Below are 23,919 nucleotides of genomic sequence, written 5' to 3' on the forward strand. Positions count from 1 at the left end.
CTAAACCCCCCCCCCACCCCGTGCAGATCAGCAGAGCTCCAGGACGTTTTCCGGATGTGCTGCGCATGAGCCTCGGGCCAGGCGGGCAGAGAGCCCTTTTGTGCTGGCTTGGTTCCTCACCTTGCTCAGTGACCTGAGCCACCCAGAGCCTCAGTTTTCTTATCTGCAAAATGGGGGACATGTCCTTCTCCTCTCCAAGGACAAGTCCAACAGGAGACCCAGGTCTGTCTCCTCTCCCTCCTCCTCTCCCAGACCGACCAGAGGCACGACCTTGTAGGAAGGCTGACATAGGTGTGGGGTCTGCATTAGCCCTGGGGGTGGGGTGGGGGGTGGGGGTGGGCAGTGCTGGGGAGCGACCTCGTGTGGTCTTCTGAATGGCAGGTGGCTGGACTCGGTGCACCTTTGTGGGTCTGCTCCCTCCCTCCCACCACCGAGTATTTCCTAAGCAGCATTCCTCAGAGCCATCTTTTGGGAAAAGTTAACAGAAGCAGCAAAGGAGGGGAGGTTTCTTCGTGAAATAAGTTTGGGAAGCGGAATCTACTGGCTCCATCGCTGGAGGCTCAAAGTGCATCAGCTTGGGGTGGGGGGTGCGGAGGGACCCTGCAGCAAAAGGGCTGAGCCAACTGTTTACCCCACATCGGGGGGTGGGCTCTGTTCTTCCCTGATTAGCTGGGGCTCCGGCCCCCCAATCTGTGAGAGTATCTGCCGCTCTGAGCTAAATCAGGACACGGGCCGTGTGGAGATGCGGACAGGAGTGGATGCTGAGACTGGCTGGAGCGGGGTGACTGTCTCGCTTGCTGGTTATAATTCATGCTGACGGCTCCCATCGGGGAATGGAGCCTCCAAATTGCACCAGGACGGGGCCCCTGGATGTGAGGGGGCTTACCAGGATTATCAGTCCAGGGACCAGTAATTATGGCCCAGATGTTGACAATTCATCAAATTACAAGGCTGTTGGGCCCTGGGGTCCCAGGCTGGGACGTTTGCATTCCTGTGTGAAGGCTCCCTCATTAGAGTGGGTGGGCAGCCCCGCCGGGCAGGTCAGCCCCATGTGGTTCTGATTTCTCAGACCAGGCTTCACACACATGGACCACAGCAAGACTGCCCAGCTCTAGCGATCTCCCAGACTCGAATTCCGCCCTGGGGTAAAGAGAGAACCCTTGCTTCTTAGGTCTAGCCCCACTGTAGCTCGTGTCCTGGTGGGTGGGACCCGGGAGAAACCGCTCCTGGGATCTGGGGTCCTCTGTAGAGCCACCAATTAATCATGCCCCAACTCAGCCAGCCGTGAAGACTTTAGCTGGGCGGGGTTCGAGGAACCTGCCGAGGTTAGGGGCCTTCTCAAGCTGCCACCCTCCTTTGTCTGTAGGGTGAAGGTCTGGCCTGGAGCCAGGTTTGGTTTGGTCTGTACAGTTAAAAAACCCAATCCTAAACCAAATAAACTCAGTTGGAACCTTTTAAAATTGTGATGTTGTGCATAAATATCCGGAGTTTGTACTTTTCTAGAAAGGTTGGGAGATGATGCCCCCCCACCCCCCGCAGATCTGCATGCGTGGCAAAAAGCTCCTTTAGCGTGGCTCCGCCCCAGAGCTGCAGGCTCCGCCCCAGGGCCACAGGTTCCGCCCCCTACTGCCCCGCGTGTGGCCCGCTGCCCAGTCCAGGTGACCTGCCAGCTCCGGAGACTCATCTAGGTTTGTAACCCTCGGCTTAGAAAATCTCCTGGGTGCCTTTCAGCTCTACGATTCTATGAGGCCAGGAAGCCAGCTGGCTTCTATTTTGGGGAGAGGGCATGCTCAGTATATCCTGTGCGTGCTGGAAGCAATTACACGTATGTCCGTATTATACATCATGGCTGGAAGAGGTGGTGCTATGCCTTTGAACCGATCCCCAAATACCTGCTTAAATTACACATTTGCCGCTGCATGATTACCCTGTCAGGTATCAGGAAAGATCGTTCCTGGGTGGGGTGAAACGAGTCGTGAGCCCGACTCCCATTGGGTGTGGGACCATGGAGGATGGGTCAGTGAGGTGCGCCGTGTGCGCCTGAGGGGCCCGGCCTCTGGGCTGGTTTCTCCAGCTCAGGCACGTGGGCTGGTCTGGTGGAAGGCACTGGAAGTAGCGGATAGGCTGGGGCACCCATTTTGGTGGCAGACAGGCTGGGCTGGGGAGCTAGCTGACCGGACGGTGATGGTCTGAGTGGGGTGTGAACCACAACGCAGATAGTCTAAGAGAGGCAGAAGGTGCCACCGGGAGACCGGGGGACAGAGGGACAGGGACAGCTGGCAGCAGACTCTGAGGCTGCAGGTGCTCCGCAGGGATCCCTGGGGTCCCGGCCACGCCCAGGCCTCTCCCATCGCCACCCCGTGGGCTGTGGGGCCGGCCCTCCTTGGTTTCCAGACAACACAATTATCACTTGCTGATAGTGAATTGGTTGGAACCTTTAAGGATCCAAAGATTTTGTGTGAAATCTGGATTTCCAGCTTCTCTTGAACCGTTGGAAGCTGTGATGATGATCAAGGTGCCTGGGCTGCACTGTGGCGCCCCCTTGAGGTGGGGCGTGTGCCCCCCAGTTCAGCCCGGCTGATGGGGGGGCATTTGCTGCACTCTTCCACACCCCGCCAGCCTCACGTACTCCTCTCCTGGCTGTCCCACATGGGGAATGCGTCAAGGAGCGTGTGAGCCTGCATTTCCAGCTCTGAACCATCTCTCCAAACTGCGGACCCCCGTCTAGTCCCTCATCTGCCTCTGCCTAGGACTTGGCCTCTCTCCCGCACCAGCCTCCACCAGCCTCCCTGTCTCCAGCCCCCACATGCCCAGCCTTCCTTGGGGAAGCCTGGATCTCGTACCTAAATCCTGACTCATGCTCCTCCTCTGGCTTTGGCAAGCACCTGGCAAGTACCCCCACACCAGGCTCCCCAAGCTAGGCTTGTGCTAGCCATCCTGTTCCATTAAGTTTGGGTTTGAGTAGCCCCCCAAAGAGGCCCTATTGGTGGAACAACTCACTTGTGGGAAGATGACCCATTGGGGCCAACCTCTCCTTAGATGTCCTTCCTGGTGAGTGGGTGTGCAGCCCTTGCATACCTCCACTGATGGGGAACTCACTGCTTCCTGGGCAGCCTGACGGGTTTGCAAATTTTTTGTGTCCATCCTTCCCAGGTTGGACGCCGTTGCAAATTCCCTCCACCTTGCGGCCTCTGGGGAGGCAGCCAATCAGCGCTGGGTACGTCAGAGCCACTGGCCTCGTCCCCCTCCCACCCTCCTGCCCTCCTTTCCTAGCCAGCCTGGCCAGTTCTCTGCGGCCTCTGTCTGGATAGTCCTCTGCAACGCCCTGTGTCAGCACCTCCTTGCCTTCTGCCCTCAGCTCACACCTCCCTCCCCCAGGGTAGCTGCCCTGACGCCCACCAGGCCAGGCCGGGGTTGCAGGCGGTCGCAGCCCTGACCTTGGTGCACAGTGAGGCTGGAATTCCCATGAACGCTGTTGGATTCTCTCTCCCACTCAGCCACAACCTCTGAGGGGGTAGGGACCCCTGGCTGTTTTTCTCGCTCTTCTGTCCCAAGTGCCAAACAAAGTCCTTCACACATAGAATACAGTATATAGTTGTCAAAAGAACCAGCAGCCAAGTGGATGCCACTGAATGAATGTCCAGTTTCCCACTGGCTCCGGTGTCTAACCCTGGGTCACCAGAGGGCGCTCTTGACCTGCTGACGGTTGCCAGGGGCACCTGAGGACTCCTGCTCCCTGGGTCACAGCCAGGGTGCTGGGCACTGGGAACACTGGCCCCAAAGGGGCTCCTTCAGCCTCAACGGCTCCTTTTGCTGAGGTCAGTGGTCATCATGGTGGCAGGAACTGTCACTCACTGAACCCAGCTCATGTGCCCAGCACTAGGGTCTCGTGGGGTCATCTACCAGTTACCCCAGGGGCCAAAGACAGGTTAGGGGTGTGCCTGAGGCCACGCGGTCTATGGAGCCCCAAAGCCCATTCTCTTTCCACCGCATGGGCAAGATTTCAGGAGGAGCTGGCCGGACCACCTTGGTACCCAAATAACTGCTTTCTCTCAAGTCTGTTTCCTGGGAAGGCCTGAGGTCGCCGCGGTGACCTGATGCAGGTGTGTGAAGAAACCCTTCCAGGCAATGCGGGGAGGAGGGCTTTGCTGCCTGGGGAAGCGGGAAGAGGTTCAGGCAGCAATCGGCCTGGAGGGTTGCACTCAGCAAAGATGCCACGGCAGGCACACCTGCAAAGGGCGGGAGGGACCTCCTCACCGGCCCCCCACAGGGCTGTCCTGTGCGACATGCTCTCCCAGAGCCCGACCTGGGGACAAGGCTGATATTTGGGGCTGGGGGCTCTCAGCTACTGCCAGGAAGGTGCAAACAGCTACGGAGGGTAAGCAATGTGCCTGGGAACCCCACATGTGACAATCGAAAGGACTCTGGGGACACAGCATAGGCCCAAGGCCAGCACCCCGAGTCAAGGAGCGCCTACCCCATGCTGGTGCGGCACCCTGGGGAGGAAATCCCAGCGAGGTGGCCCTTTCCCTCAGGCCCAGCTGTGTCTCCCTGAGGTTCCAATCTGGGGGCTATTATCGGGGGCTCGGGAAGTCTCCTTTCATCCCATCCCCACTCCACCCGGAATCTGGGGGGCTGGGGAGCGGCACCACAGGGGGCCAGATGAAAATGAGACATAGGTTGTCAAAATCTAAAAACAGATGAATTTGGAATATTACAGACGAATCATTTAACTAATTACATTTTTACAATCAAAGCTGTTTTTGAACTTCGAGAGTGCAAGAAAGCATATGAATGTGTGGCGCTCTGTGGTCCTTTCTGGCTCACTTGATTAATTCCAAACGGTCCAACTGAGTTTTGCGTTTCAAAATTGGTCCCAGGCTGAGACCCTGTCTCATCGACCACAGTTCCGCTCAGAGCTAGGCTAGGCTTTCCCTGGGACCTGGGAGCTGGGTGCTGGTTTCCCTAGGCTGGGGCTGCACCCATTGCTGATTCTGGAGACACAGTGCAGCTCCTGACCCCCTCCCCCCTCCCCCCTCGCCATGCATTTCTCCTGATAGATCTGGGGTGATGCTCAGCCCAGGCTGCTCAAGGAGCTCTGGTTCCGGCCCCTCATCTGTCACCTGGCCTGCAAATCCTGCCAGATCTCATTTCTGACACCTGTCCCCTTTCACTGCATCCTCCCTGGGGCAGTCTGGAGTTGGGCTTCATCTGCGAATTATTGCCCCGGCCTCTACCTGGACCCCCTTCCTCCAGTTTCTGCCCCGTAGCCAGGGAGGTCTGTCTCTTCAGTGTTCACACCTGTCCACGTCACTCGGGGTTTCTGTGGCCTCCCAACTCTGCTGCTGGGTGGGTGGGCGCCCTGCACTCAGCTTTAACTCCTTCCTTTCTCTGCTGACCCGCAGAGCCACTGTCCTCGGGGGACAGAGGATCCCACTGCACGCCCTGTGGCATTAACGGTGCCTACATGTGTGCAGCGTGGAATGTCTTCCCAGCTTGTCCTCCTGCCGAACCCCTGTTCCTCCCTCAAGACACACCTCAGATGTCCCTCTCTTGTGAGGCCTCCCCTGGTCCCAGGGAGAGTCAGCCACTCCTTCCTCCATGGGGCCCAAAGCCCTGCCCCTATGTATTACAGCCCTGCCAGTGGCACCAGAAGATTCTCTGTCTGGGAGGCTCTCGTGGTCTGGGTTTTGGGGGGGTTTTCCGGAGGGAAGCCAGGCCCCCCGTCCTTGCCCACTCTGAGATCCGGAAACGCAACGCGGCCACTGGAAGCTTAGCTTTTCCAGACGTCAGATGGGCACGAATAGGCATGCATAGGGTGGGGATGTGCTTTGAAACTGTGAAGTGCCACACAGATCTGATTTCCGATGTCACCAGGCCAAGCTTCGCACTTGGCTAGTGCGGACACACAGGCTCACAAGGCCTAAGTGATGGCCGAGGCAGGTCCCCTGGCTGGGCCCTGCTCCATTCGGCTGCTCCGTGATGGGGACAGGACGCTGGCCGCGGAAACAGGATTGCACATTTCATCACAAGGGGGAAGCCTTTCTTCCTGATTTCTAATAGTGGCCGCGATACAAACATATGAATGAGGAATAGCGAAGAAGGTGGAAGGGAGACACGGACTTCTTTCTTCAAGTTAGACTTGGCTTTCCGTTTTGGTTTTTCCGGAGAGCGGGAAAGGGTCTGGACAAGCTGCTAATGGTGGCATGCGGGGTGAGCTCCAGCCCCGGATAAAAGCAAGAGGTGAGGACGAGAGACAGAACAGTGACTCCAAATATCGGTGTCCCTGGGTGCTAAGAGGTCCCACCTGCTGCCCCAGCCTGCTTGCTGATAGGGCAGCTGGTGTGCCAGGGAGTCCCCAGCCTGTCCGCTCATCTGGGCTCTGTCGTGCGGGTGGGCCCTGTGTCTCCGCCAAGCGCTGTTAGCCTGGGCGCTCAGCCTCTTCATCTGTCAAGGAGGGAGGAGACCATGGACCTCCCAGGGTGAGAGCCAGCGCTCAGTAAGTGCACTTGCTTCCCGGGCACGTTGGAAGGGCTTGGGGGGAGGGGGGAGGGGAGGAGACGGTCCTTTCTTCCCTTAGGAGGGGGGGAATCTCTGAACCCCTGGCAAGGCAGCTTGTGGTCTCTATAAACACAAAGCCAAGTTTCCTTGGCCTCCAGCCTCAGTCAGCCTCTTAGCCTACAGCCTACAAGCTTCTGCGCCAGGCAGCCCTGGAGATCTCTCGGGCTTCCCCTCCCCCCCCCCCCCCATCTCATTGGTTCACTGCCTCCAGCCACACTGGACACGCGAAGGTCATCCCCACTCATGACCTCATGCACTTGCTTTTTTCCTCCAGGAACACTTTCCCGACAAGATCTCTGCATCGTTTCCACCATTAAAAGCTCAGCTTGTCTCTCTCTCTCTTTTTTAAAGTTTGAGAGAGAGCAAGAGAGAGAGAGAGAGCACAGAGAAAGAAGGAGAAGCAGACTCCACACTGAACAGACAGCCCAACACGGGGCTCGATCCCAGGACCCCCAAGATCATGACCTGAGCCCAAGGCAGACTCTTAACCGACGTACCCCTCCCCTTGTCTCTCTTGTTCGGTGCTGGTCCAAAGACCCAGGAAAGCATTTGGCACAGACTCATTGACCAGTGGCTCGGTGGGCACAGTCCCCACCCCGGCCTCACTGAATTTCATCATCTCCATGCACCTCTGATCTCCAACCTGACACTCTCCTCGTACCTTCAGATACACGGAAACCTGAAGTCCTGTGAGATATGCCACAAACACGTATTTTGAGAAATGTTTAAAGTGCGCTCTGAAGGTATGAAACAACGCGGAAAGTCACTACAGCTCCACGTTAAGAGTCAAAAAAATCAAAACACCAAAGAGGAAGAATTTCTATGTTGGAATTAGCAGATGATGAGAGTGACGTTTTCCGTGCAAAAGGCAAGGTGTAGGCAAGATCGAGTCTTTTCATCTTAGACAGAAGCCACGGTTTGGAGTGAAGAAAGGGTTTGTATAAGAAATCTCCAGGAAGTCACAGTGACCCCTAACTGTTCCTTCCTCTCTGTTCCATGGCAGATTGGTTGTGTTGGTCCCCCTCCCTCACAGTTCCCCAAAGACTATGACTGGTGTGATTCATCTCTGCCGTACCCGGCACAGGGCAGGACACCTTCCAGACCTGTTCAACAGAGCCAAGCCTCCTATGTATGAGATGGCAAATATCACTTTATCAACATAAATGCTGATGACTACCCCCCAAATGCAAGACGAGCGCAGTGCTTATGGCTCCTCTGTGGGTCCCACCTCTGACTCACAATATTCGGAGCTCAGAATTCCCTCTAGGCTGCCCATTCTATGGTGTCCCAGGACCAACTGGGATCTGGAAGCTCTTAAAAAACATGCTGATTGCCTCTTTAAACTATACCTGCAATTCTAAACTCTACCACCAGGTGGCAGTTAGGTTTACACAAACTTTATTAAAACTAGTTTCATCTCCAAGACTGTACTTCTCATTAAAATATACCCTAAATTAAAACAAGATACTTACATGCACACTTTTTTTTAACTTATCATATTGGCATAGATTTAAAAGTATGATAATACCCACAGTTGGCCAGGGTTTGGGGAAATATGCAACATTCCTAAGCTGTTGGTGGGAATGTAAATTAGAATATCCCCCGGGAGGGCAATTTGGCACACAGCAAAAGCCTTCAACATGTGCAAACCCTTTGGTCCAGCAATTCAACTTCTAGACACTGATTTTAAGGAGATAATCATGGAAATACACCTACATTTATTCCCAGGACGTGGACCATAGGGGTAAAAGACTGTCAATATAAACACCGTAACTTGGACATGGGTTAAATTATACAGATGATAAAATGCTATGTAGCTACTACGTTCTAGAAGAATTCTGAAGGATGTGGAAACATCTCATGCTATATTAAATGACAAGGAAAAAAAAAGGGCTCTGAAGAAGTATGTCCAGTAATCCCATTTTTAGAATAATAAACATAAAAACAAACTCACACATAATAAGTCTGAAAAGAACAACCACAGAGATGTTGAGAAGACTTATCTGCGGGTGGGAGGATTATAGATGATTGCGTTTTCCTTTTTTGTGTGCGTTTCTCTATTTTGGGACGGTTTTCTAATAAACATGCTTCTGTCGTCATCAGCAGGGAGCTATTCAGGAGCCCTTGCAGAGACAGGGGCAGGCTGGCCTCTTTGCAAGGAGGCTGTGCTGAAGGTGCCCATGGGCCCTTGTCAGTCCACAACCTGCCCCACCGTTGCGCTTGGCTCCTGCATGCCAGTCTCCCGACGGAGGCTCTTAGGTCCACATCTGGACCTGGTTTCAGCTGGTCTCGCTCAGGGGAGGGGCCAGCCTGGATTAATCCAGAACGCACAAGCCCACACACTCTCCACCGCGACCCTCCCGCTTGACATTTTTCTTGCCCTCACTTCCTTTTAGGAAGTGACATGTTTTTAACACACAAAAAAAATCCTCCCTGAGGCTGGTCCTGAAGTTTCCTAAGCAGCAGAAAAATACCTTTTCCTAAAACTCACGGTTCTCAAAGCCATTTTCCCTTCCCAGCACTGCCAGTGAATGTTGTTTTGGACGACAGTGACTTCCCAGGCACCTGGGTGGCTCAGTGGGTTAAGCGTCTGCCTTTCAGCTCAGGTTGTGATCCCAGGGTCCTAGGATGAAGCCCCTTTGGGCTCCCTGCTCAGAGGGGAGTCTGCTTCTCTCTTTCTCCCTCTGCCCCTCCCCCCGCTCGTGTTCTGTCTCTCTCGCTCTCTCTCAAATAAATAAAATAAAATAAAATAAAATAAAAAGTTATTTCTTAAACCTGTCTCTCCTTCTCTTAAGGCTTTCCTTGGTGAGGAAAGACAGCAGCATGATCGAGGGGCTGCCGCATTCACGCTGCTCTTGGACCCCGCATATGTTACCCTGTTTTAATCTTCCAACTCTGTGTGCGTGACGTCCCCAGGCTCTGAGAGGCTGAGTGCCCTGCCCAAGGCCGCAGAGCCTGGACGGCAGAGCCGTCTGTAACTGCCCCCAGGCTGGGAGCCAGGCCCTCCACCGGCCAAGAGATCTGAATTTCAGTTCAAAACACATGGGCCCCATGAACCCAGGGAAGGTCATCCCTCCTGCCTGCTAACCCCATGGGCCTGCTTTCCCCCCTTCAGGAGCCCGGCGGGGTGTCAGCGCTGGAGGGGACCACCGGAGCAGCGGGACTGCGGGAACAAGGGTGCTGGGAGGCACACAGCTGGACCTGGCTGGTCCTGGTGCAGGGACACCTTGGACCCAGTGGGGGCAGGGCCAGCCCAGCCGTGGAAGATGCCCTTATCTGTGTGGAGAGGGCAGTGCGGGTTCAAGTTGGGGCTAGGCGACCTCAGGAAAAGGGGTGCCCTGGCCCTGTGCACTCATGGGTGTGTGACCCGAGATTTTGACAGGGTTCTCTCACCCCTTGCCCTGCCTGGCGGCCACTTCCTTCTCAAAAAGCTCCCAACTTTATACCAGAAGGACACATTGCACGCACATCCCCCCCACCCCGCCTTCCCTCCCCCAACTCATGGAGCCCCATCTCTGGCCCATGTTGGGCACCAAGCCCCTCACATGCCAAACTCAGGCTTAATTCCCTGCAGCTCTGGACTAGCCCCAGTCCCCTGTCCAGGGTGATCTTTGGTGTTGGGGGTGCCCCAGGCAGGACCTCACCTCACCTGAACCCCACTGCCCTCTTCACAGGGAGGGAGCTGGAGACTCAGGGCTTCGCAACCAGTGAGCGGTAAAGACAGGATTCCAACCCTGGCTTCCTAACTCCACACGAACCTGGACTTGGGAGCTGGTCTGGAACCCCTGTCCTTTACCCAGGAAAAATGATTCCCACCATCAGCCAACATCTTCTCTCCTGCTCACAGCCAGGGAGAGAGGAGTCCATGTCACTCCGTGCTCAGATGAGCTGATATGGGGGGCAAGGGAAGAAACCCATTCACCCCAGCCACCACCCACTCTCCCTGGGGCACCCAGCTGGGACGCACAGCGCTGGCCTGCAAGCCCAGATCCACAGTCTCCTGGCAAGGCAGCTCCTGCAGGACTGGAAGACACCCCCCCCTTCGCCCTCCATCACCAGCCGGTCCTGACTCTGGACAGCGCTGGTCATTAGCAAGGGCTCTGAATCAACCACTGTTTTCCTCCCTGCGTCTTCCTGGCCTGAGGGCACAGAACAGCTCCCATCCCCCAACCACACCCCAGGTCCCCGCCATGCTCTCCTTCTGCGAGGTCACCCCCCTGCTCTGACACATCAGGACTTCTGGATGCTGGGGCCGTGGGACTTAACCTCTCTGAGCAGGACTGGACAGTCAGCACAGCTCCATGTAATTTTGCTTTTCATGCAGCGCTCACCCAGCCTGGGCGGGGGACGTCGATTCCAAATATAAGCCAACTTTGAGGTTTAATTCAAAAGATCTTAGAAGTGATGACACCGCAAAGACCACACTGGAACCCATCAGTTCTCCTGATCCCGAGTGCTGACAGGATGCGGTGGGCTGGGACGGGCAGCCCCCTGCCCACTGGGGAGGGGCTGGCAGCCAAGCCAGCCCGGGGTGGGGGTGGGGGGCGCTCCACAGCCAAGGGCCGGACCCTCAGCTCAGGGCGGACAGGCTGGGCAGCAAGAGTGTCCAGAGGCTTCGGGATGCCAAGAAGGCTCCTCCTTGAGCCTCTTTGCTTTGCCTGGAGGACAGCTGGAGCGGCAGACAGATTCGATACTGCTAATCCCCCCTCTACAGACAGACCTCAGCCGCTGAGAGCAGAAGGGGGGGGGGCAGGAGCGTAGACAGAGTTAAATAAAGGCTCAGAGTAAGAAGATCAGCTTGAGAGAAAAGGGCACAAAGAGCAAAAAATAAATGGCAAATTACCGGGTAGCCATCTCGTCCTGATTGCCCCTGTGGTAATTAATACGTCATTAATAATCAGACTTTGAGCAGAAAACCATATGGCAACACTTACAACTCAATCAGGGTCCCCGGTCCCCCCACGTTCTGCGGGGTTTGCAGCAAAGGCGGATGGTTTGGTAATGACTCCTGGTGTGTGGGGGGGCACTCAGGGCTCCGACGGGTCTGGGAGACGGAGCACCCATTTCCTGCCTCTTGGAGCCAGGCTGGAGGGGCCACCAGGGAGCACACCCACGCGGTTTCGGGGGGGGGGGACATGGCGAGGACCACAGGGGGATGTGGTGATTCTGAAGGGCGGTGTCAAGGCCACCTTGGAAAAGCCTCCCCGAATCGGGTCTAGAGAGCAGAAATGGCTCTTCCTCCCTGTTGCCACTGGGAGGGAGTAGAGAGAGGAAGGCGGCCTCGGAAGCCGGAGATACGGGCGTGGGGGGCGGGGCATTTCTTGCTACTGGATGCTTCTCTGCCGGGACCCACCGGCTCAGAGCATTGACCGTCTGGCCAGTGGCCCACACACTGGCATCCATCTCAGGCTGCAGCTTGAGAAATCTGCATTTGTTGAATACACTTAAGAGCTTAACAGCCAAGTTAAAAAAAAAAAAAATCCCTCCACTGCCCTCTGCGCTCCGCGCTTCGAGCAAGTTCACACAGGCTAGCCTCCCCGTGACAGCCAGGAATGACTCAACAGCCAGAAACTGCTTTGGCCAATAAATCTACACATTTCTCGCTGGCTCGCTCTCTGGCTCCGTGCGGCGCCGCTCCCTGCGCGGAGGAGCCCAGATTCCGAAGGGTGCTGATTGGGAAGTGAATCATGGTTAGGAGGAAGTCAAAATTATAACTGTTCATCGAAAGGAATTCCTTTAAAAGGCTCACTTTGGCCCCAGCGGACTGTCAAGTGCGCTCCCTGAATTGATTCGTCAGGATTCAGCGGGCTCTGAAACACTGCCCAGATGAATCGAAGACAGACTCGCCCCGTGTCTTTGGAGAAGGACCCGCAGTTCCAGGGCGGTGACCTTCCCCTGCTTTCCGTGCTGCCCCCTGGCGGCCAGTCCCTCCCGCGCACCCTCCTCCAGCTCCACACCCTCGCCGGCCTGCGGGGCTCCTGGGAGCTCAGCGGCCCAAACCAGGGAGGCAAACGCATTTTGGCAAATCAGGAAATTTGGCATCTCTGCCTGACTCCGGAGCCCTTTGTGCCTAAGCACGCGAGACCAAAACATTAAAACAGATTAAGTGCCGCAGAGCATTTAGAAAATGAGGACACGGTGCTTGCATTTCTGCCCAACAAGCTGAGCCAGAGACCGGGCAGCCAGGCCCAAGAATGCCAGTTCTCTTGGACGGAAAAGGGTCACAGAGTGCTTCACAGGGCAAGTCAAGCCCGAGAATTCTGTGCTTGCGTTCATCTACAAATCCAAAAATAATATGGCCCCTGTCCAGGGCTGTTTTTGGTTTTTTTGTTTTAAAGGACACAACACACCTAACTAAAAACTGTTTTCATGGAATAGTTTACAGAAGAGAATGAAATATCTTATCTTTCAGGAGCAGACAGCATAATCCAGGACACTTACGGGAGGACCTGCAAAACACAAGCCGAGAGGCCACAGTCAGCATCATGGGGAGAGACGGTCCCCTTGCCCAGGCCAGCCCCTCCCTCGCACAGCTACTGGCCGCGCCTCCTTGCAAGCCTCTGATGCTCTCACGGGCCCCAAAGCCAAGTGGCAGGACAGAGGGGGTGCTCTTGCCCTGGCAGGGGCAGGGGCAGGGGCGGGCGTGTGGCTGGTAATGACAATCCCGAGTGTATTGGTTCGGGCGTTCATTTCATGGGGCTGCTGTGGATCCCTGCCTGGGGCCTACCCGGGTCCGGTTTTGGCAAGCCAGGTAGGAATCAGACTTGTTTCCACCTGAAGGACAAATTTTGGGGTGCACCTGGGGTCAGTTCATTTCTACTGAAGGGGAAAGGCTTGGGGAAGAAAACATTTGGGGTATAGGGCAGAGCCCTCCTAAGGGTGCAGGTGTGGGTGTGGCTGAGCAGACATGCAGGGTGCCCGTGGCTCAGCCGGGGGTTAGGGGCACAGAGTCTGGTGTGCGTGGGGAAGCTGAAGGGGCTGGGTCCAGAAACACGGGTGGCTGCTCCGGGAAAGGCTGGTGCAGCACGGCTGACACCTGTCTTCCCGCAGGTGAGGACTCGCGGAGAACATTCTCGAAACCCACAGGTGTCTTCTTCGCCTTCCGGGGTGCAAACCACACTGTATTTGACCTTCTCAGCCATCTTTGTGGGAGGTGTGATAACAACACAGATGCTTAGCGAGAAAGCAGGGACTTGCCCAAGGCCACATAGTTGGTTAAGGGGTGGAACTCATCCTGGAAAGACCTCTCCTGACTCTTGAACCCCCTACACTTTGCGCCAAAGCCATGTCGCTCCCAATCCAGTAAAGTCTCTGCTCCCTGCAGGCCCGACCGGCACAGGGAGGAGGGGACACTTTGCAGGCCGTTGGCCCACACACATTGATGGATCGCCACCTATAAGCTGGGTCCCCCTGGGGGGCAAGTAAGGGGACCCACTGGTGAGTAAAAGAGGCAGGATCTCTGACTTCCAGAATATTTCTGGGAAGGATCGATGCTTAAGAAAACAGTGACTCAGGGAGAAGTGCAGCAAGCTCCCAGCCAGGCTGGGTCCTGAAGCTGAGAGATGATTATCTCAGGGAGGAAGAGGGAGGGAGCCGTGGGACAGAGATGGCAAAGCTCCCAACTTGTCAGGATCACTGGGCTTCTGAGGAGCTAGGGTCCACAGAGGAGGGGTGGGGAGGAGGACCTGGGGAGAAGGCCAGCCAGAGCTCGGGATGTCCACACCATGGCCCAGGATCTGAAGGGCAGAGGGAGGCAGGGGGCACAGAAGGGTCCTGCTCAGAGGAGAGGTGGGAGGGGGTGAGAGTGGGTGCGGGGGGGCTGTCCCCGTGTAGACGTGATGGTGGCCAGGACTCCATGTGCTCACAGTGGAGAGGAGAGAAGTGAATCAGAAGACACTTGTCAGTGGGGACCCATAGGACTTGCTCATCCATTTAGGTGGGGGGTGCATGGGACATAGAAGAAAGAGAGACAAGACAAAGATCTTTGGCTTGAAAAACTGATGTGTGGTGGTGCTCATACCCAAGGATGGTAAGGGGGGGGGGACTGCGGGTCCCCTGAGTCTAGACTAGGGTGGGGCAGGGTGTTGGCCACTTGGACAGCTGTACAATGGACTTCTCACCTTCAGCCAGGGACCTCGTGCCTTGTTTTCCCAGGAAAAGAAAAGCCACTGGACAGACACGCTGTCACCTTTCTGACGCCACGCGCACACACCAGCCTGCACCCGCGTGTGCCCAGCCTCCTCTCTGTGTCCCTCCGGGGAAGTTAGGAGCCGACCCGACCCGCCTTCCAGGGGCCCTGCACCCACAGCTCCCTCCCTGCCTGTTGCATCGAACCTACTTTCTCCAGCAGATGCCTCGCAGCAGCTCTGGAAGGGCTCCAATTTCTCCGCTGAAAGCCCATCCTTTGCTCACACGCCCTCCTCCGCTCGAGCCCTGGCTCTCCTCTCCCTCACTGCCGGGAAGAGGGGTCTCCTGTCACTGCCTCTCATCCCACACCTATGGGTTCCATCCCTCTCACCACCAGAACGGCTCCCACCGAGTCCCCCCAGCCGCCTGCCTCCACATCAGTGAGCCCGCCAAGGATTTCTCCTCCTCACCCCACACTGCTGAGCGCACCCGCCTTCTGGAAGCGCTCTCTCCCTTCGGCTTCCAAAAGGTCATGTTCCTCCCACCTCCCTGCCTGTTCAGCCGGCTCAGTCTCTCCCAGCCTCACGCAGAGGCTCCTTGAGCTCATGGCAAAGGCTTTCTTCTCTCCAGTTCTCCGTGGGACTTAGCTGTCCCCTCTCTCCCGTTTTCCCCAGGGATCTCATCACGCTCTTGACCACCCGAGGCAGAAGTGCCCCAAGTGGGTGCCTCCAGCCCAACTGTGCCTCAGAAGCCCAGCCTCCCTCGAGCTGTCTGCTTGCCATCTCCCCTTGAACAGTCCCCAAGACTCCTCAGGCCAAGCTGTGCAGACACACTCATGGTCTGCCCACAAACATGCTTCTTCTCCTGGTTCCTAGTCTCCATGGGTGACATTCCCGCCCGCCCAGTGACCCGGACAATGACGAGTCCCCCTTGACAGCTCTCCCTCCTCAATCTATTGGCACATCCAATCTGCAGACATTCACTGAGCACCCGCTGTTCTGGACGCTATTCTAGGCACATGGGACACAGCAGTGACAATGACAAAGGTCCCTGTCCTGAGGAGCTTACCTTCTAACGAGGGAGGTAGCCAAGACACCACAAGCATAACAAACAAGTACATCACCTGCGAGACGACAAGCACAATGGAAAGAGGCAGCAGGGCAGGGGAAGGAGGAGCTTTCAGTGCCGGGGACAGACTGGCGGGTTCAATACGGTGGTTGGGGTAGATGTCTTCCTAAGGTGACATTTAAGCAGAGGCTCGAAGGATGTAGAGAGTGAACCCGCAGACTCCTGGAAAAATGTGTACCTGCCAGAGGGAACCCCCAGTGCAAAGACCTACCCCCTTGGGGGCAGAAGGGTGCCTTGTGTGTTTCAGGAATGGCCAGGAGGCCAACGAGGCCACAGCACAGTGGGAGGTGGCTTTGGGCAGGTGGGGGGTGGTGGCAGATGGGGTAGGGTCTTGTTGGCCATTCCTAGGGCTTAATCTTCTCTCTGAGATGGGATCCCCTGTAGGGTTTAGCGCAGACACAGGACAAGACCTGGCTGACGTATGAAAAGGATCACACCATGTGGGGTGGCAAGGTTAGAATCCTGCAGCGATGCTGGGGAGGAAAGATGGCAGCTCCTAGCTGATGGTGGCCATGGAGGGGGTACAAGGGGCTGGACTCTGGATGGATTCTGAAGGGGGAGCCAAGAGGATTTTTCTCCAGACTCCGGAGGAGTCAAGGAAGATGCCACGATTCTAGCTTGAACAACTGCAGGGATGGAGTTGCCATGGACGGAGGTGGGGAGACTGTGCGTCGGGCGGGTTTGGCTGGAAGGCTCAGGAGCTCAGCCTTACGCACACAGCACTCGGGGCTGTCCCAACAGTGGGAGGTTGGAAAGAAGAGAAGGAATTCCTAGAAGCTGAGTGGAGAAAGTACATTGAGGAGGAGGGGGCGGGTGTCTGTGCCCCCCACTGCGCACAGTTGAGTAAGCTGAAGTCCAGGACCAGCCTACTGCAGTGCCTGGGAGGCTCAGTCCATTAAGCATCTGCCTTCGGCTCAGGTCATGATCCCAGGGTCCTGGGATCGAGCCCCACGTTGGGCTTTCTGCTCAGTGGGGAGTCTGCTTCTCCCTCTGCCCTTCCCCTGCTTGTGTGCACGCTTTCTCTCAAATAAATAAATAAAATCTTAAAAAAAAAAACGCCCAGCCCACTGGCTCTAGCCACACAGGGGTAGGGGCAAGGGGAGGGGTGGGTATGCAAATCTGGTTGGAGATGGTTTCCGGGAGAAGGGAGAGGAGGAATATTGGCAGCGAGCACTTGCGAGCAGTTTCACTGCAAAGGGGAGTGAAGACACAGAGCAGGTGCTTTGGGGACATGGGGTCCAGACAGGGCTACTTCTTCAAGATGAGAGATATGGCCGTATGTCTGTATAACGGGAGTGACGACCCTGAGGATGGCACACAGAGACAGCACTGCTGGGGGCAGGAGCTGGACATCTGTGCGTGGGTCTGGCATTCAGTGTCACCAGCCAGCGTGGGGATGTTTCCCTCCAGCCACCGGTTGCTGTGCAGGTGCTGGTGTGCGTGTGTGGGATTTGAGCCAGAAAGGGTAGGGTGGTGGGATCTGTGGGTTGGAAGATGCATGAGATGGAAGGAATGTGGGGGTCAGGGAAAGAGGCAGTGGGTTCGGGTGACTTGTGTGAATGGGGGTGTCATTGAATCGGGATGCTGCATTTACTGGTGATGATGGGGCATTGGTCAATACCATGGAAGGGAGGTCGGCTGGCAGTCTAGCTCACCCGAAGGAGGCCTGGGTGTGCGAGGGGCAGGAATTGACCCAGAAGGAGTGTTGGTGGGAAGGCTGCAGACCCAGGAGCTCAAACCCACAAGCGATGAGGGGGATATGCCCGGGTCAGGGCTGACATGTCGCTACTCCAATCTCCACCCTGGGGCCAGGGTGGTATTTTCAAGATGTAGATCTGATCATAGCACCCTCGTCCCCCCAGTCCTCATTTCCCCGTTGTTCTTAGGACAAAGGCCCCAGTCCTACACCACGAGCTGCGATCTGTCCCTGACTCTCCACCTGAGCCCCTTGAACCCGTGGGCAGAGAGGCAGTGTTATAAAGGGTGCTGGGCAGACTGGTGGTTATCAGGACAAAGTGAAGCTGGATCCGTGCCTCAGCATTAGCCCGGATAAATTCCAGAAGGATCAAAGACTTACATGGTAAAAAAAAAAAATCATAAAAATCCTAGAGGAAAAGAGACCCATAAATACGGAGAGCAAACGGGTAGTTGCCAGAGGAAGAGGGGGATGGGCATGGTGGGTGAAGGGGGGTGGGAGATACAGGCTTCCAGTTAGCGAATGAATAAGTCACGGGGATGCAAAGTACAGCGTAGGGAATATAGTCAATGATACTGTAATAATGTTCCATGGTGACAGGTGGCAGCTACACGGGTAACGAGCCCACACAACCTACAGAGAAGTCGAATCACTATGTTGTACACCTGAAACTAATGGAACACGGCGAGGCAACGATACTTCAATTAAAAAAAAAAAAATCCTAGAGGAAAATTCCTTTCTAACCGTGGAGAGGGGAAGCCTTTCCAACTACAGTCCCTGATCCAGAAGCCATAAAATGAGAGTTTGATTCAACCGCATAAAACCAAACATGCCTACAAGGCAGAAAGCACTGTAAGCAAAGTCAAAAGCCAACGTGGGGGAAATATTTCTGACTCATGTCACAAAGGGTGATGGACCTTGTTGTAAAAACGCTCGTACAGATCGACTCTGCAAACACTGACAACCTAAGAGAAGAATAGAGCAGATGAAGGGAGAGTTCAGAGAAAACATAAATAGCCTAGGGGCGCCTGGGGGGCTCCGTCGGTGAGGTGTCTGCCTTCGGCTCAGGTCATGATCTCGGGGTCCTGGGATCGAGCCCCAAGCTGGGCTCTCTGCTCAGCGCGGCGTCTGCTTCTCCCTCTGCCCCTCCCCCCACCCCACCCTGAGCTCATGCTTGCATTCCCTGTCTCTCTCTCTCTCTCGCTGAAATAAATAAATAAAACCTTTAAAAACGTAACAATATGCCTTGGAGCTGTTTCCCCATTAGCGCATCTACAATCACATTAGTCTTTTTCACACCTGCGTGGTATTCCATTTCAAGTTGAACCGTACCATCCTTTCTCTCCGCGGTGCTGCTTCTAGTTTTTGGCCATTGCAAAAAGTTCTGCTGTGGATATTTTTACGTACTCGTCCTTTTACATACATGTTAACACATCTACAGAATACATTTCTAGCAGGATCATTGTTGTGGCAATGGGCACAAACATTTTAAGTCCTAATTAGCATTACCAATGGGTATCTGCTGTGATTATAGTTTTAACCGTCATTTCTCACATTATGAATGAAGATTCACTTTTGTTTCATATACTTATAGGCTGATTATGTTTTCTTTTTTAAAAGATTTTATTTATGAGAGAGAGAGAGAGAGAGAGAGCGCGCATGCACAAGCAGGGTGAGTGGGAAAGGGAGAAGCAGTTTCCCCACTAAGCAGGGACTCAACTGACGGAGCCATCCAGGCGCCCCTTATTGTTACATTTTTAAAAAGGTCTGGAACAGTGTATTACTCTTTATTTAGCCATTTGAGCGAAGAAAAAAAAACGTGATAGGCTTTTGTTTGGATAAACGTGCTCTGTCCTGGGTGTGGACACAGACAGTGTTCATCAGGCTGCCTGCGGGGAGGGGAACCGAATGGCTGGAGGACAGAAGCGGGGGTGGGGTGGGGGGAGACTGACTTTTCACTGCCGGGCTCTTTGATGTCCCTGGATACACATGTGGGGCTTCCCAAGTCAGAAAGGGCAGTAAGCTTTAACTGAAAGCTGGCTGCAGTGAGGTCTGCGTTTTTGTCTGGTCCTGCGGCTCGGGCTGCCTTTTCTCAGGCTCCCCTCTAAGCTCCCTCCAAGAAAGCTCAGACTGGGGGGCGCCTGGTGGGGGGGGCGCAGTCAGCTGAGCGTCGGACTCTTGGTTTCGCTCAGGTCCGGATCTCAGGGTGGTGAGATCAAATCTTGTATCAGGCTTCCTGCTCAGCGTGGAGTCTGCCTGACGTTCTCTTTCTCCCTCTGCCTCTGCCCCTCCCCCCTGCTCATGCTCTCTCTCTTTCAAATAAACAAATAAATCTTGAAAAGAAAAGAAAAGGAAAGAAAGCTCAGACTGGGATTATCATTGTGAGCACCCTGGTCCTGAGCGGGCAGCACGGTGGTGGGTGGGTGGGGGGGGCGGGAGGAGGGCTGTAAGACCAGCCATCACTCACTCACTCCCGAACTGGAACTGCGAACTGCGTGGTTTTCCCCAAACATCTCATTTAACCCCCGCTGTGTCCTCCCCGGGCACAGGTTACAGATGAGAAGACAGGCTCAGAAAGGTTACTGTGCCCAGAGTCATGTCCTGCTTCCATCTTAACAGAACCCAGGCCGTCTGATTCTGAGCCTAACGAAGGGGGTGGAGAGAAACCGCTTTGGCAGGGAGAGCTTCCCCCGAGGTGCCTGGGAGCGTGTGTGGCACGTCTGAGGTCACCAAGCGAGTGAGGGGGCAGCCCGGGCTGGAGTCCCAGGTCTCGTGGGACCCCAAACCCACAGCACCATCTGTGTCTTCAGAGGGGTGGAACAGCAGCATTCCGGGGAGTGGTTCCACCGCTGGGGGGGACAGGTCACATCTAGCCCGTCCGAGAGTCTCCAAAGCACCCTGGCCGTCACCTCTCTCAGGCCCTGCTGGCACAACATCACTGGGCCACCATTGCTTTATATCAGCACCACCCCCACAGCGTCCTAACTGACCTCCTCTGGGCACCCTGACCCACCCACCAGGGGGGGCCTCTTAAAAACAACCAGCCCTTCCCAGGGCTTCCCATGGTGCATGGAATAGCATCCAAACTCCCCCGCACGGCTCTGCAGCCTGGCCCTGCACCTCCTCAGTGCCCATGGCCTTGGCCTCAGGACACCCACATCCACCTGGCCCCACAGTCGGCAGGCTGTGGCTTCTCCTCCTTTGCCCTCACTGGTATCCATCACAGCTCCCTGCCATTTCCCTTCCAAGCACTTATCACCATCTTTAATTAGTAACCCCATTTCTTTGTGTGTTTACGGTCTGTCAGCCCCGCCAGCGAGGCCGCTCCCCGAGAGGTGGGACCGCAGCTGCTCGGCTTGCCGCCGTCTCCCTGCTGCCTTGCACAGGGCCTGGCAGGCAGAACACTTAGGGGACCAGGGGGCCAAACAGACAGGAGTGCGGAGCTGCCCAGCAGTTCACGACCACTTCCGAGCCCTGGGCACCCGACTTCGCGGCACACCGACGCTACGGCCTGCAGGGAGCCGAGCAGCCACGGGTGATGGATGGGGCGGAGGGCTTGGGTCAGGCCGTCCAGGGGTCTCTGCTTGGAAAGTGAGGCCGGCTGCAGGGCCTCCCATGGCCCGGCCCCGTTCTGCACACAGCTTTCAAACATATGTTCCAGGCATTGCTGGGATCCATTGACTTTGCTGTCAGGAATGTGGGGAGCAATGAAATAAGAGCCAGATGACTTGGGAACTCAATAAAATGGGTCAGAGTAGAGGGTTCACTGATCCTGTGGCCTCTTTAACTGAACCAATGTAGCTTAAAAGGGTTCCCCAAACCAGGAGCTCTTTGTCCCTCTGGGGAATAGACATTTCCTGAGTGTTTCCCAAAGGGTATATTCCTGGAAAAGCAAACCGGGGAGAATATTTCCCACTGCCTGGCAGGTGCCCAGCCCACACACCGGTGGCAGCGGGCGGGGGGGGGGGGCACGGCAGCCTTGGTGCCTGAGGCTGCTGGGGCCATCGTCCCTGGGGACAGTCTGCACCTGCTTTTCTGTGTGGTCAGGACTCTTGAGTCCTGCTCTGCTTGCTGCCCACTCTCTCCAACACACCGTGGCACTGCCCCAGCCCTCTGCCTCTCCCCACTCAGCCTGCTCTGGGTAAAAGGCCCCAGATCCTGAGCCTTGAAAATCCAGCCCATCAGGAAGATAGAGACCTTCAGCCATGCTACTCTGGGGCTTTTAAACTGAGTTTGTGGGTAGATGAAATGAGGCTTGTAGGTTGGCAAATCCAGAGCCAGTAATGAGTCCGAGAGCTCGGACTCAGCTCGGCTCTCTGGCCCGGATTTAATTTGGCCGGTACTATCAGGGAGGATAGAGGCTTTAGAATCCTGGCCCTCCAGCTAAGGAGCTCAGCAGGTGACCATCCCTGCCTCTCTGGACTGCTACAAGGAGTGACGGACCCACTGCACATGTGTAAGGTGCCCAGGACAGCGGTGGCGCAGAAGACCAACGCTGGCTAGAAGGACAGCATTCTCTTTCTCTCGCGCTCTCTCCGGCATGCACACCCACGCACAGACACACATGCGCGTGCACTTGCACGCCCCTTGGATCGTAGGGGGAAGAGAAGCACAGCCGGTGGTTTTCTGTGGTTTGGATTCATGCTGCAGAACCAACCCTAACGGAACAGCAGATCTGAAGAGTGTCCTGTTGAGACGGCACCGCAGAAGGGCCCCCGGCATTTTGGGCAACACGGTCAGGGGTGAGGACACCTCCCTGGGATTCAGGGTCCGACAGGCCAGCCTGGGTGTGGAGGCTGACTCTGGCAATCACCCTGTTCATCACACATTGTGCAGGGCAGGCAGTGGGTACTGATGAGAAGCCCGAGTGGGAAGTAAACACAGTGGATTTTGTTGTTGTTGTTATAAGTAGGTTCCATACTCGGCGTGGAGCCTGATGCGGGGCTCGATCCCAGGACCCAGAGATCAAGACCTGAGCTGAAATCAAGAGTCAGCCGTCCAACTGACTGAGCCACCCAGGCACCCCTCTGTGGACTTTTTTTTTTTTTTTTAAGATTTTATTTATTCATTTGACAGAGAGAGAGAGAGAGCAGGCGGGGGTGGGGAGAGGCAGGGGGAGAGGGAGAGGGAGAAGCAGACTGCCCGCTGAGCAAGGAGCCCGATGTGGGACTTGATCCCACGACCCTGGGATTATGACCTGAGCCGAAGGCAGACGCTTAATGGACTGAGCCACCCAGGCGCCCCTGTGGATTCTTTATATAAATAAGTAAATAAATAAGTAGTGTGATCCAAAAGGCATTCAACGTCATCATCAAGAAGGCAATGGAAATGGAGACCACAATGAGACATCACCTCACATCCATTAGACAGAATGGCTACTGTAAAAAGATAGCAAGTGTTAGTAAGGATGTGGAGAAATTGGAACCTTTGGGCTCTTGGGTGGGTTTGTGTCTGGACTCTTGATTATGTTTCACTGGTCTATGTGCCTAAAGGTATCTGGTTTTTTGTTTTTGTTTTTGTTTTTTTTTAAAGATTTTATTTATTTATTCGACAGAGATAGAGACAGCCAGCGAGAGAGGGAACACAAGCAGGGGGAATGGGAGAGGAAGAAGCAGGCTCACAGCAGAGGAGCCTGATGTGGGGCTCGATCCCATAACGCCGGGATCACGCCCTGAGCCGAAGGCAGACGCCTAACCGCTGTGCCACCCAGGCGCCCCTAAAGGTATCTGTTTTTATACCAGTACCATGCTCTTTTGATTACTACAGTTTTCCAGTATAGTTTGAAACCAGGAAGCATGATGCCTCTGACTTAATTCTTCTTTCTCAGGATTTCTTTGGGTATTTGGGGCTTTTAAAATCCATTTACATTTAATGTAATTGCTTGGGAGACAGGATTTATGTGTGCCAATTTAGTATTTAATTTCTCTCTGTTTTATGTCTTTTTTGTTCCTCTATTACCCATTATTGCTTCTTTTTTGTTAAATAGGTATTTTCTAGTATATCACTTTTTTTTTTTTTTTTTTTTGTTTTTTTTTTTTTTTTGGACCTTCTTTATCTTTCCAACCTCTAAGTGTTGATGAGCCCCAGGGTAGAGTCCTAGGACTTCTCTGTTCAAGTGAACTCATCCAGACTCCTGACCATATGTGGGACTCGATCCTGGAAGGCCGGGATAACGCCCTGAGCCGAAGGCAGATGCTTAACGACTGCGCTACCCAGGCGCCCCCTAATATATCACTTTAATTCCCTTGTTTCTCTTGCCATACTTTTGGAATAATTTTCTTAGTGGTTGCCCTGGAGTTTATAATTACATCTTTTTTTTTTTTAAAGATTGTATTTATTTATTTGAGAGAGAGAGAGAAACCGAGAGAGAGAGAGAGAGAGAGAGAGCACAAGCAGGGGGAGCAGCA

At 55.0% G+C, this 23,919-nt stretch overlaps 1 protein-coding gene across 1 annotated transcript in view; it reads right to left on the reverse strand.

Moving 5' to 3' along the window:
* The window catches only part of COL23A1 (collagen type XXIII alpha 1 chain), a 307,812-nt gene that overhangs the window by 31,636 nt on the left and 252,257 nt on the right, over window positions 1-23,919 (reverse strand). Inside the window, exons 4-5 of the mRNA XM_040622593.1 lie at window positions 13,003-13,010; window positions 11,405-11,431 (exon numbers count right to left, since the gene is read on the reverse strand). Coding sequence (XP_040478527.1) covers window positions 11,405-11,431; window positions 13,003-13,010 — 35 coding nt within the window. The remainder of the gene's footprint in view (window positions 1-11,404; window positions 11,432-13,002; window positions 13,011-23,919) is intronic.

The sequence above is a fragment of the Ursus maritimus genome, unplaced genomic scaffold, assembly GCF_017311325.1.
Source record: "Ursus maritimus isolate PB19 unplaced genomic scaffold, ASM1731132v1 scaffold_5, whole genome shotgun sequence".
NCBI lineage: Eukaryota > Metazoa > Chordata > Mammalia > Carnivora > Ursidae > Ursus > Ursus maritimus.